Raw genomic sequence first — 13,487 nt, 5'->3', positions numbered from 1 at the left:
ATTATGTAAACTTACATGCTGAAAAGCTCAGAGGAAAACTAGGCAGAAAATCCTGTGTAAACACACATGACCAAAATAAACACCATAGTTCTAGTGCAACCTGTATGAGGTCAGGAAGGGCAATTGGAAGCACTTTGACAGAGAAGATGGATAAACTTCCTGCCTGCAGGCAGAGGGCAAGCCATCCTACTCTCATCCTTGTATTCTCCATGGCATTCAGCATTGCTGCTCTATGCAGTACTGCACACAGCAGGAGTTCAGGACAACCTCTCAGGAGAGTTATGCATACAGAGATGAGATCCAACAATTCTGCCAGCAGATAAGAAAAACTCTCACCCCAATACCCCACCATGGGCAGCCTCTTAACTGACCATATCCATGTCAACAGCTGGCAATGGATATTAGCACTCCCTCGGCCACACACAGGCACCGCCACTACTATCCTGATTTAAGAAAAGATACCCATATGTAGATGAAATAAACGAAGGCTTTGGTCTATGTCTTTCAGCTGAAAATATGCATCTGTGATCAGACTGGCACAGGAAGAGTCCAATTCCTTGATAAAGGTCATGCTCCATGGAACAGCATTCGATAGATCCACTTCATATCCCCTCAACTGATCCCTGAATCTTTTCTCTTCTGGACCCCAGAAGTGATACTCAACAGTCAAATCTCCAGCTTTTAGGAAATTCAAGCACAGCAATAAAATGGATCCTTTTTACATGACAAATTATCAGGATTATGTGAAAAATACCCTCCCCTCTAATAGCTTACATCACATTTGAAATCAAGTCAGTATCTCACTTTTCATATATTCCTGGCACTTCATGGCTGTGTTCACCTCAGCTAAAGCTGCAGGCTGAAATTTACAATGGGTAGTTTCCTTGGGTAAAGAATTTTGTTCAATACTAATGGAATGCCAGCCTGCACAGGACACAGAAATCTCTTGTCCATGGGCCACAACCACCATTGTTTGAAATACTGAACCAGGGAAATAAGAATCATGACGATTCTCATTTCTTTAAAATATATAAAATGTATTTATTTTACCTTGTCTCCCCGTACATCAACATTGATCAAAGTGCATAGTAAAAGACTGAAGCTGTACTACAATAATTTTCTTTCTTGAGATGTTCCAATAATAGTGCTGCTTTTCTAGCTAAATACAGAGGCCGGTCAGTAAAAAATCAGAGATCTCCTAATGAAGGCTTAAACCACTGGTTTTTAAATGTCATTTCTTTATAAATCTCTCCCACCGATATAACCATTTAACCAGTAACAAAACCTTTTTCTTGAATCTGAGTCTACCATTAACAAAACCATCAAGTTTGAAAAAACCTGAAGCATGAGTCTCATACCAGCAGCATGACAAGCACAGGAAATCTGAAGCTTTACACCCCCAAATGGTCACCGAGCATTAAGACATTAGCCTATAATGAGTGCAAGAGCAGATTTATTCAGTGTTCATCCTGATCTTCCTATTTAATACATGAAGGAAAACTGCACTGTGGTTTTTTCCTTCTTTTTTTTTTCCTCAACCTAGAGCAGAGGGTCTAATAAACTAACAAGACTTCAATCAGCTTTTTCAACTGATAAAAGGCTTTGAAACTCGAGCTTCCAATACATTTACCTTCTTGCCTGGGAAAGTGATAAAAGGCCAAAAATTTCAGTGTGCTTAAGATTAAGGATTATCTGATTAAACTCAAATGTCCAAGTGTGTCCTTTCACTACTGGAAACTACACAGTCTTCTCACTAAACAAGCAAGATGTTAGGCAAGAACTATAATTGTGCAGGTTAATGGAAAAGTGTGACATCGTTCATATTTTGCAGAAATAGCCCAAACTCACTTCAATATAAACTATAATAACTTGACCAAACATTGTAGAAAATGCCATGAGAGTCCTGTGACAAAACTGGGTGATTTATGTAGGGAACATTTGCAACTGAAATTAATGTCAGATTAGACCCAAGATAAACATTCTTACACTAATAGTCTTCTATTAGCACCTGTTTCAACTCACCCTTCTGTGAATGCCTATCTTAAAGATGACCCATATATTTCAGATGAAAAGACATGAATGCAACAGAAAGCTGATGCCACGTTTTCCTGTGTTAATTATATACACAAGCTTACCTGAAGTATTTGCTTGAGGGCATTTTCCATTTTAGTCTTCATCTTCCTCAGCAAGTTCAGTTTCTTTGTGCACCACCACTCTTGTCACAGACATATCAGGGTGCTGTTCTTTGGCTTCTTTGATTGCCTGTGCCAGGGCCTGCAAATGTATTTGAAATAAGGACTTAAGGAGACCAAAAGGACATTCATGTGGAGCTAGGGAATAGGAGAGTACCTTTGGAAAATTTGGTTTAAAATTTTTACAGAACTGTAAATTTCTGAACTTGAGTCAAAGGTAAAAAAAGCCAATCAACCCACAAACCAAACCAACTCCCCAAACACAAAACCTAAATAAAATAACAAAAAAAGCCACCAACAAAAAAAACCCGACCATGTTAAAAATATACTGAGATTTCCAGAAAGGAACAACCGTAAAGCAGCAAGATGACTTCCTAGCTCATCTTAGAGAAAGAAAGTATTTCTAGATCTCAGAATTTTCTCAACTTTTGCAAAAGATCTAACAAATAATGCCTTAGCAAGAGTATAAGATAGTACAGAAAAACAAGAGTGCCCTTCAGTTTCCTGAACAAAACAGAAAGATACTTTAAAATGTATACTAAGTATGGTACTGTAACTCTGCAATAAGCTCCTAACAGAAATGTCACAGCACAAGAATCCCATTTTTCTCCTTGTACTAGTTTAAGAGATATCTCTAGCTTAATTCAGGGAAATGTAAATGCAAATATTATTCAGTTGCTTATAATCCCTGCCCATTTTAAGAAATGTTATCATCTTAAGATGTACCAATATACCCAGTTGGATCAGATGACTATCATAGATCCCTTCCAACTGAAATGTAGTATTTTACTTTATATCATAGTCAACCAAATAAGAACATTCCCAGAATCATCACAGGTGAAACAGCACCTGGGACCTTCTCTTTCTTGCCCACATCTTAGCACACATCTTGTTTCAGTGAGCTGCATTACTGCTGGAACCCAACATAAGAAAAAAACAGAAAACGTGGGAAGATATTCAGAAGCAACAATTCACCTGTTCACCTTAGTACCAAATGCAACTAAAAATCCCACAAAATACTAGAAGGAGCAAGAAAAATAAAATGCAACAAAAAAGTTAATCTTAATTTAGAAAAATGACTTATTTCCTGAGCTAGCTACAGGTATTGAGAAAAGAAATAACTAACTCTGAAGAGAGATTGAAAATACCAGCAATTAGGCACCCTGACTATTATGTGACACTGAATTTGAAATCCTATTAAGGGAATATGTACAGGACACATGATGTGCATTGGTATAGGGAATATGTGCAGGACACAATGTGCATTGGTATAATACTGATATTTGCCGTTTTTTAATAATCAAAGCATAAAAAATGAAAAAACCCTAAGACTCTAACCGGTAAATTACAACAAGTAATACCAACATTTGTATTCTGCAACTCCAAACTGAAATATTGTTTTCCTATTGAAAACTGTTTCAATGATATAGAGAGCTAATAGACAAAATAAAAAACATCCAGCATGTATTTTGGGCATTTCAGAAGCTCCATACTCACTTTAAAAAAGGTAGATATTTCTTAAATCTCTTAAAAGCTGCTCACTGCTGTTTTAAACTTCAGTGATTAAAATTGTACTTTGTACTTTTTTATAATTTCATTTTTTACTTCATTATTCACATATCCCAAATTAAAGAAGGGCAGAGAATTGTCTGGTGCGCTAAAGATATTTTGTGACCTTTCCAGACACTTGAAGTGTACTGAATGTGTGTCAAGGCAAAAAAGAACCATTCATGCCTGATGCTAAGCAGCCCTGTCGTTTAATTACGAATTTCAAGGAGAGATTCAACTTGCCAAAAGACACTTTCTGGACACAAATCAAAATGTGAAAATAAATTCCTTGAAAACTCTCTATATATTACAATTCATAAGTTAAACTGTGCCCTGTTATGCTGATTTGTGAAGCCTGCACGAAGTTAGAAATTTATTCACCGCAAGGCAGGCTTTTCCATTTATATTAACCAATGACTGCTGATTGCCATTGCTACTATAGTTTCTTAGATATAAAAACATCCATGTAATCATCACTACAAAGACAGGAATTGAATTTTCACAATTATTTTCCTGTGTAGCGCAAAAAATTCAGCCTTATTAATTGGGCACATAGAAGTAATTTTAACCTCAGTTTCTAAGATATCATAAAATACTGACTTAGTACTGATGGGAGATAAAAGGTAAATATAATAACAGCAATTACTTTTGTTACACATAATTCTACAAATACTGGCAAAAACATAGATTTTAAGTTCAAGTAGTTAATGTTCTAATGTATTTCAAAGCTTTCAATCAAAATGAGTGCTGCATTCAGATGTTGCTGAAACAATGCAGTAGAGACTCCCATCTATCCAGGTCAGCGTATCAAAAGAAGATTATTTCAGTAATGTTTTTCCTCCCAGTACAAAAGCTGCACTAAATAAACTGGGTCTCTTCCAAAAAAGTAATCCCTCTAAAAATAGCAAAAATCCATTCACATGATCTGTGATGCAAATTTACAAATGCTGTTTTTCTTTCACATATATTCAAAAGGCTTCTTACTAGCAAAACACAACTACTTATTTAATTTTTCTACCTTTCTCTTACTTCAGATTTCTGAAACATCATCTAGATCATCTCACCGGACTACAAAACCCACACTTTAATTGTTAAGTTTGCATACTAACCTCATCATGGTCAATATCTGCATCTCCAGTAATGACAATACGCTTCTCAATTCTTGTTTCTGATACTCCACCTTTTACCATCTGCAGATGTCAGAAAAAACAAACAAACAGAAAAACATCCCTGTAATTATTCCATATTTCCACAAAGCACAACCTTCTGATGCACTGAAGCAACAGTGTCTGAATTGTAATTAGTAGTAAATGTGTTCAGTGCTAAACCATCCTCTTCTTTTTCAGCTATGCAGTTGGTCACCTTCTAAGAATTGCTAAACTTGATAAAAATCAAGCAATAGGAAATGACTCCTTTTATTGGCGCCTATGTTTGGCAAACTAATTCCAGCTTCTTCCACCATATAAATCTGGCAACACGGAAAGTCCAGGAGTCTTATTTCAACCCAGCAATCATGGGCCTCTCCACAGTCATAATCCTATGACACTAAATACAAAAGCGATCTGGTTTTCAGTTCTGTCCTTCAAGGACCTTCATCAGATATTTTCAACATATTTCACCCTGCTGAACAGTTTCGTGCTTTTTTTCTTCACTTCTTTTTCTAATGATTAAAACACTTAAGCTTATAAAAAAATTCTCACATACATAATGTTATCTGCCTTTTAAATCAACCTATGTATGAGAAAAGAATAAACTACTAAAGATACACTGACCATAATAGGGAAGAGCCAAGAAGACACTCTTAGAATTAGAATATTCAAACTACTTTGGAAGGTCCCTTTACCAGTAATTAGCACTTTGCAATGTAAAATCCAAAGTCAACTTAGGAAATTCAATCTTGCTACTGATGGCTTATCATCAATTCAAAAAAGATACAGATCTGCTGCATCATGGTAATTCCAGTAATTTTTCAGAAGACAAGACTGAAACCATTTTCTTTAATTGTTCCTTCCAAGAAGCAAGACTATTTGACATGTGAACTTGACAAGAAAATGTACACTTCCTGTCAAAACTATGGTTCAATTAATTGAATAAAGATTTTTTTTTTCCTAAAATGGTGGTGGCTTAATGATTCCAAAAAGGAGCTGAAGTCTGAAAAGGATCTGTTGAGTAGGCTTTATAACAAATGCATTTTTAACATATGCATTTTTAATTCTAAGCGTACTTTATTTCTTGTGACTCACTTTCCAGTATTATTCTTCCACTATCATTTTGTGCATATGACTTTCAATCTTCAGAATATTTCAGTCTTTAGAAAATATCTCCTGTGAGCAGTGAATTATTGTTCAATTCTGTCAGGCTGTAAAAGTTCTGTATCTTAGCGGGGAATCCTGAATTCATGCTTTTGTTTCCCTCTTCCATTTTTCTTTACCCTAAACAATGCTTTCTACGATTGTCTTAGAAAAAGGAACTAAGAGTTCAAAGAGGAGCTGAAAACTGTGTTGTTTAGGCATGCCTAAAATTTGACAAATATTTACTTAAACTAGCAATAACAATAATCATCATTATGCTTTGGTAGTTCTAACACACAAATGAAACATGTAATGTTTCATGCTTTCCATGAAACAGATGTGATGCCCTGTTAACACTAAGCTTTCCTTTCCTTTTCCTTTCCTTTTCCAAGCATGGATTGCAGAGGAAATGATTCAGCACCCAAACATGCTTGCAAAGTAATAGAACAGAATGTTCTGTTTTTAAATATACCCTAAACCTAGAAGCATAAGGATTATCAACACAAAGACTGGGAAACATTATTTCAGTTCATCATGGTGCCATCAGCAGGGCTCCAGTGGGCCTCAGACAAGTTAGTTACGCTAGCAAAGATTCTTCAGGGTATCAGTGGGTGAGGACAGGACTGAATCTGTAAAAATTTAGTTACATACTCATTTGTCAAACACTGAAAAAACACCTATATGAACTACTGAAAAACAACTAAGCATATTTTTCCCCCTTTCCATGTCCTATTCCCAGATATTCCTGCCTATTCATTAGGACTTCTGTCTTCAAAATCTGTACAGAAAGATTTAACTCTCACACATGCCTGGAATAAATCTCTTCCATTTCAAGTTAGTTTTCCTCAATGAATTAGCAGATCTACAAGAAACTTCATGTAAAATTGTGAGGTTTGAGGGTCCGGTGTCTTTTTTAATTAAGAAAGACATGAAATGTATTTTACCTTTGTGATGTGTGTAGTTGTGGTAGTAGAAATGGACTCTGATGTAATTGTCTGTGCACTCACCAGCACACCAGTATCACCAACAGCATTGCCATCAAGCTATAAGAAAAAAAAAAGGTATTATTGTATATTGGCATTGAAAAAATGTTGTTTTCACAGGAGAAAAGGCTAGTTTTCTAACTGAATGCATTCTTTAATTCATCTACAAGTGAAATCTAAATAGAAGCCATCCAAGTTGACAGAGTCAGGTAAGGCTATTCTTATGGCCCATTCACGTGGAGAATTCATGGTCACAGTTACATGTTCCTTTCAGGAGCAATGAGATATTTTAATCAAGATTCCAAAACTGGATTAAAGTGAGTTATACTTTAGCAGGCAGCAACTAAGTCCTTATATAGAAAAAGAAAATTAGAACTTCTTTATATAGTTTTGTAACATTTTGCTTACCTAATTCATAGCCAAAGTATAATCTTATCTGCTAGGAAAAAAGGATATGCTTTTCAAAAGCATTTTTTGGACATTATCTATTTTGATTTGTATAACTGGAATAAAAATAAGATTTCAAACAAACCAGTCTTGGTACCTGTGAAGATTCATATGTGATAGTTTTAGTTTCTGTTTGAACAATTGGAATTTCTTTAGTGGAGATTTCAGTTCTCTGTGTGGCATCTGAAATGGTTACCATCTCTGTTTTCACTACTGGAGGCTGTGATGCAAGAAATAAACAATAAATTCAAAAGACAAAAGAAGTTTTGGGAAGTGGACCAAGAAAACACAACCAAAAGCTCAAGAAAAGGATAACAGTAAGATAAATATTTTACTGACTTCCCATACAAAAAACATGCAATAAATAAGCAAAATTAAATGAAGATTAATACATCAGCCCTCTAGGATATCCATTACATTGTAGGAAAATCTAATCTCCTAAAAACCTTTCCAAAGTTCAGTGTTTCAGTCAACAGCACATACCAAAGATCAACTGCTAAAACAAAGCTACAATACGTTTATTGAAAATGTGTACAAGTATCACTATGAAAAAAATTAAAATCATAGTTTGCATAAAGAAATTGACAGCTTTGAGGTAATCTGAACTAATCTGGGAAAATACCTAACAGTATCAGGAAATTACCTCCTCAGTCTACAAATCAGGACCAGAAATTCTGTAGAAGTTTAACTTTTTAATATGGATTACTTCTGGAAAAGAAAAGTTTTTGAAAACTGGATTTTAAGCAGTCTAAATTTTTCTGGAAGTCAATGCCTTCTTTTGACAAAGATTCTAAAAAGATACTTCAACAGTTTTGAGAAAACTAGTGGTGTTCTCTGCAATATCACAAACAAAGCAGTTACCCTGGGGTCTGTAAGCTCGTGAACTCATTACTTATCTTATTGGAGCAGATTTTCATTAGATTTAAGAACTAAAGCCTTTTGATATTTTCCTAGGTGCATCAGCTGCCATCTTATATTGATTTTGAACACACATCGGGTAAAATCCTAGGGGAAAAACCAAACTCCCTTTCATACTTGCACACACAGCAGCCCTTCCTTCCCTTTCTCCAAACTATCTATGCTTTTAGGAAGTGGGGGTGCTTGCAAATTTTAAAAGTCTAGTAAACAAATTATTTCACGTCTCTAATCAGAACAGCTATATATCTGCAAAACAACGAAAGAAAGAATGTGAGTTGCTTCGATTAAAAACTGAAGAAAAAAAAGATTGCCACCATTACAAGAAAAAGCAGATAGAGAACTACAAAAAATCCACTGAGCTGGTGAAAAACTCAGCAGAAGATCATGACAAAGACATACATGCCTGCCTTCCATTTTTTCCCTTTCTGTTTCTTTATAATTTGCCCAGTAATGAACTCTTCAACCTTGCTTGGCTTAAAACAACTGGTTGTGACAGGAACCCACGCCTGCTTCCTAAGAATCTACTGCCCTAGAAGATTTGACAGAAACGCCGTGATACGAGCCTCACCACGTAACAGTGCAGTGCTCTCACCTATGCAATTTCTAGCCATACATATTCTAGCCTACAAATCTGTAATGTTTTATTGAAGGAGGGTAAAAAGGTAAAGAAAAACAGTGAGTGAGTATGGGGGGGAAAAAGGAACAAAAATTTGTGTCAGGTACTTTCTAATTTCAATTTGCAATAGTTTTCCAATCACAATTATATGTCATGGACTTGTCAAAAACAGTTGACAAATAGACAAGACAAGACTTAAAACACTGGAAACATGTAAATAATAAATACACATTATGTATGTGCATATAAAATACGGAGGAGATAAAATAAAAGAAAAAAAAAGATCTCAGTCTTCGGAAGGTTTGCCTTTACTGGTGATTTTCACTCAGTTCTAGCAAAAAGTCAGAAACCATAACTGAAGGAGACAGAATTTCACTGCTCATCAATGGTTTCCCCTTCCAAATGATCTGAATCTTGTTGGATGCCAGAAGATGTGGAGGAATAGGAGAAGAAGAAAGGCAGGCATATTTTCACCCCAAGAAATATCTCTGCTTAATCTAGTTGTCATACTGTTCTACCATTTACCTCAGAACAACAAATTAATTGTGGTGCAACATCAATGTCAACATGAGACACATCTCCATTGAGTTTCAGCTGTTCCTCCTCTTTTTCTTCACCTAAATCTTGCTTAATTTGCTCTGACAAATTCTTCTCTTCTGTAGCTACAGTAACTGTATTTTCCTGGACCAAATCTTCAGCTGTAACTTGTGTGTGCTCAACTGGTACATTTAGTTTACTGTTTTCTGGTACGGCTTCCACATGCTGCGTATTTTCTTCATGTTCTTTCTTTTTCATGTGCTCCTCTTCTTCCTGTTCTTCCCTGATGACATCCTCAATTGCCCTATGATGTGGCTGGTATTCTCCCATCTCTTCATCCTCACTCTCACTACTACTGCTGCTGCTGCTACTATCTGATGGCATTGATGAAGAGTCCTTTTTTGACACGTGCTCCACCTTACATGTCTCCCCAGCATCAGTGGCAACTTGGATTTTCCCTTTGTTGGTTTCGTCTACGACTACTGTTTCTTCTATCCCAAACTCTGCCTGCTTCTTCTCCTCCACTATGTCCAGAGTCTCATGTGAACTCTGCACAAAAAACATGGATGAGGATAAACAAAAGTAGAGTATATGAATAAATTAAAATGCGGAAAACAAAATTAGCTGGTTCATGTCATATGGAAGACAAAAGATGGCTGTGATGGTTAACTGAAAAAAGAAGCAAGGAAAGAATGAAGATGGATTGGAAGAGTTAGAACCAAATTTAGCCACGGAAAAAAATCTGCAGAACCTTATCAGCATCGCTGACTCCAGTACAAGGCCCTTCTGCTCTGGAAGCATGTCTCTGTGAAACAAAAAGCAATCAGAGGACAAAAATCAATGCATAACCCTTTTCAACAGTGCAATATCCTCCAAGCAAGCTTTTAAGAATGTATAGACATGATACTAGAGAGATGCTATGTATTCACCGCAAGATGCTAGTTCCCTTACGCTTTATCAAAATATTCGATCTAAAGTAGGGAAGAATTATGGAAATTATTATTGGTGTAAGAATTGAATTATGAAAGCTTGAAAATAAGAAGCGTGAATGTACTAGGCAGTGATGCTACTGAGGGAGTTATTGCTCTCAGTTAAATCAGGAATTAAGAATAAATAATATTAAAGAAAAATAAACAGAAAAAATAATGCTCGACTACCAGTTTGCCATAATTTAAAAAACAGTAAAAAAGGTGTTATTGGAGGGTTTTATTAGTTGTTTGCCTTTGGTCTGTTACTTTATACAACTTAATAGAAAATGAGAGGAAGACTGTTTAGGGTATTATGTTGTCAGAAGAGCAATACACGATTACCAAGAAGATCCCATAAGAACTCAGTCTGGAGCCAAAAGGATGATATTAAAGCAGCTATATTAGTATCTGTTCCTTAACAAAATAATAACGGCTACCTGAAAGCCCACAGTAAATGATGTATTAAGCTGTCAGGGTTTTTTAATCGAACATACTTTTAGTGAACGGTCTGCGGCAAAATTAAGAGCTCGAATGAAAGGAACACAAAAATCAACACACCATCTGTGACTTAATCCTACTGCTGTTTACCTAGCGCAGCACCTACGGAGCGCAAGCTTAGCCAAGCGCTGATTCCTCCCTGTTTTCTGGCGTGCTGCAGACGCAGAGTTAAGCCCTGAGGCAGGCACGCCGCTCTAAGGCAGGCCGGGACGGACGGGAGCAGCCCGGAGCCGTCCCCGTCCCTGTCCGTGTCCCCCCGCCCGAGCAGCACCTGGGGCCCCGGCGCGGCGGCGCCCGTCTGCTCCCCCGCAGCGCCCTCTGCTGGCCCCGGGCTGGCGGCGGCGAAGGGCCCGCTGGTGCCGGCGCCGAAGCGCTCCTTACTAAACAAAATGGAGGTTATCTCCTCTTCCAGGCTCTAGACGGGTCAGAGAAGGGAAAGGACAGAATTAGACAGCGGCGGACGGAGCGGCAGCCACCTACAACGGGAGAGGTTTGGCAAGAGAGAGACGTGACAAAGGCAGCGGCTCGGCAGGAGCAGGGGGCGCGGGCAGGGGGACGAGCGCTGGGGCTGCGCCTCCACCGCGCACCGTGGGAACGGAACATCGACACTGGCACATCGACATTTACACATCGACATCTACACGGACCTCCCAAACAGCACAGCTTACTTAGCTGGTAATTCCGTATTTACTACTGGGATTTTTATTTTTTTTTTTCCCCTTTTAAAATCCATTTTTGACACCTTCCAAAGCCCAGCTTGATCAGAGCTTTAGGGCTGTCAAGACATATTTGCTGAGAATACATACCCACAGCACTGCAATATTAAAATATTTCTTACTTCTTTATAATAAATGGTATATATATTTATATACTTAAAATACTTAAATATCCTAAAGCAAATTCAGGTAGATTAAAAATCTGTTTTCAAAAAGTTTTTCCCATTTTAGTGGGAAAACCTGTATTTTTCAAACATTCATAAAAAGGGACACATTGCTTTAAAGCATAAGTTATGTTCATAATCTGGTCTGTTTTCTGTACAGCTATATATCTGTATGGTTAAGCAAACTTTGAAAGTTCATGTGGGTACAAGCCTCTGAAAAGGCTACAATTCTTCTATTCCAGATTTCATTCTACAAACTCTGGTAAGAAGTTAGAAGTAAAAGTGGTTAAAATAAAAAGCCAACAACATACAAATACATAACATGGACATAACGCACACGCTGACAACATGTCAAGAGATACATTTCCTCAAGGGCACTACAGAGAATCATGCCAGAAGCAGGTGCCAGAGGAAAGCCAAGGTGCCATGCACACGACTGCAGCCATGGGGACTCAGTGTATGATGTATGTGAACTATGAACTGACAGAGGTTACACCATGCTGCTGTACGGACACTACAACGTGTATGGTATGCAGAAAAACAGAGGAAAAAGAAGAAGAACCCCTAACCTGGATTTTTGTTGGGTTTGGTTTTTTTTTTCCCTACAGTAAAATTCATAGTTTATTTCAATGGTGGCCAAGAGTTAACTGGAAGTTATTAAATCTGCCTTCATGCAATATTGAAAATCCACTAGGGCAATGTGTTCCTTACCCCTACTATCTTTCCCTAGTTTACTCCACCCAAGAAACGTTAATCTATTAACAGATTACATCAAAAGGAAAAAATGTTCATGATCCTCCTTTCATTGTACTCTGGTACCTTGTTTTTTGATTGCTCAAAGCGTTCACAAAAAAAACAACAAAAAAACCCAAAGCAAAAAAAAAAGCAAAAAAAAAAAAAAAGCAGGGGAAAGCCAAAAATCTTTATGTGGTAGGTGGTCAGACTGTGTTCATCTCTCTCTAACCCTGCTCCCCCTTATATATAAAATTAGACAGACACATACCACCCCCATCTTTTAGCACTTTCCCACCTTCAAATTTGCAGGTCATCTAGTCTTTTAAAATGAAAACACCAGTCACACAGTTAGTTTGATAATGTAGTCCCTGTTCCCTGGAGCATTTAGTAGAAAGGGTTAAATGTAGATAGAATTAATCAATTTTGTATCAGCCTCTGTTTAAATTCCTGGCAAATTCTTCTGTTACATAGTCATACACTCTAACATGAAATATTTTTACAAGCTATGGGATATGGATTAAAGAAAAAAAAATTGTGGGTATCCATAAAACAAAAATACTTCTCCTATTTGCAACATATATATGAATGTGTCAGTTTTTGTTTAATTAAGTCACAGATGCTGTGCACTTGCAAGAGTATGGTGGACTTAGAAGTATAGTGATCAAAATGAGATGTACCCAAAACAATATTTCTAGGACACAGAAAATTATTTGTAAGCAATTTTGCTGAAGCAAAAGAAGAAAAATAGTATTAGCAGTGCTATCCCTGCTTTATTCTCATCTATCATTCAGCTATCCTAAAGGACAGGCAAGGATCAACAGGCATCCATCAACAAATAATTCAAGGTGGAAACACAGTTCCCCAAACGTCATAT

The 13,487-nt window shown here is 37.0% G+C and overlaps 1 protein-coding gene across 21 annotated transcripts in view; it reads right to left on the bottom strand.

Annotated features, from left to right (window-relative positions):
- EPB41L2 (erythrocyte membrane protein band 4.1 like 2) overlaps positions 1 to 13,487 on the bottom strand; it is a 112,191-nt gene that overhangs the window by 3,060 nt on the left and 95,644 nt on the right. For 8 of the 21 annotated variants that reach the window (XM_015621479.2, XM_033512785.1, XM_033512791.1 and 5 more), the window contains 7 exons: positions 11,270 to 11,413; positions 10,284 to 10,337; positions 9,521 to 10,081; positions 7,559 to 7,681; positions 6,976 to 7,074; positions 4,850 to 4,930; positions 2,136 to 2,274 (listed from right to left, as the gene is read on the bottom strand). In XM_015621479.2, coding sequence (XP_015476965.1) covers positions 2,167 to 2,274; positions 4,850 to 4,930; positions 6,976 to 7,074; positions 7,559 to 7,681; positions 9,521 to 10,081; positions 10,284 to 10,337; positions 11,270 to 11,413 — 1,170 coding nt within the window. In that variant the 3' untranslated portion in view covers positions 2,136 to 2,166. The remainder of the gene's footprint in view (positions 1 to 2,135; positions 2,275 to 4,849; positions 4,931 to 6,975; positions 7,075 to 7,558; positions 7,682 to 9,520; positions 10,082 to 10,283; positions 10,338 to 11,269; positions 11,414 to 13,487) is intronic. The other 13 variants (XM_033512794.1, XM_033512788.1, XM_033512790.1 and 10 more) reach the window with 5 other exon arrangements.

The sequence above is a fragment of the Parus major genome, chromosome 3, assembly GCF_001522545.3.
Source record: "Parus major isolate Abel chromosome 3, Parus_major1.1, whole genome shotgun sequence".
Taxonomy (NCBI): Eukaryota; Metazoa; Chordata; class Aves; order Passeriformes; family Paridae; genus Parus; species Parus major.
The sequence above is the reverse complement of the archived record's forward strand: the minus strand, read 5'-3'. Positions and strand labels throughout refer to the sequence as shown.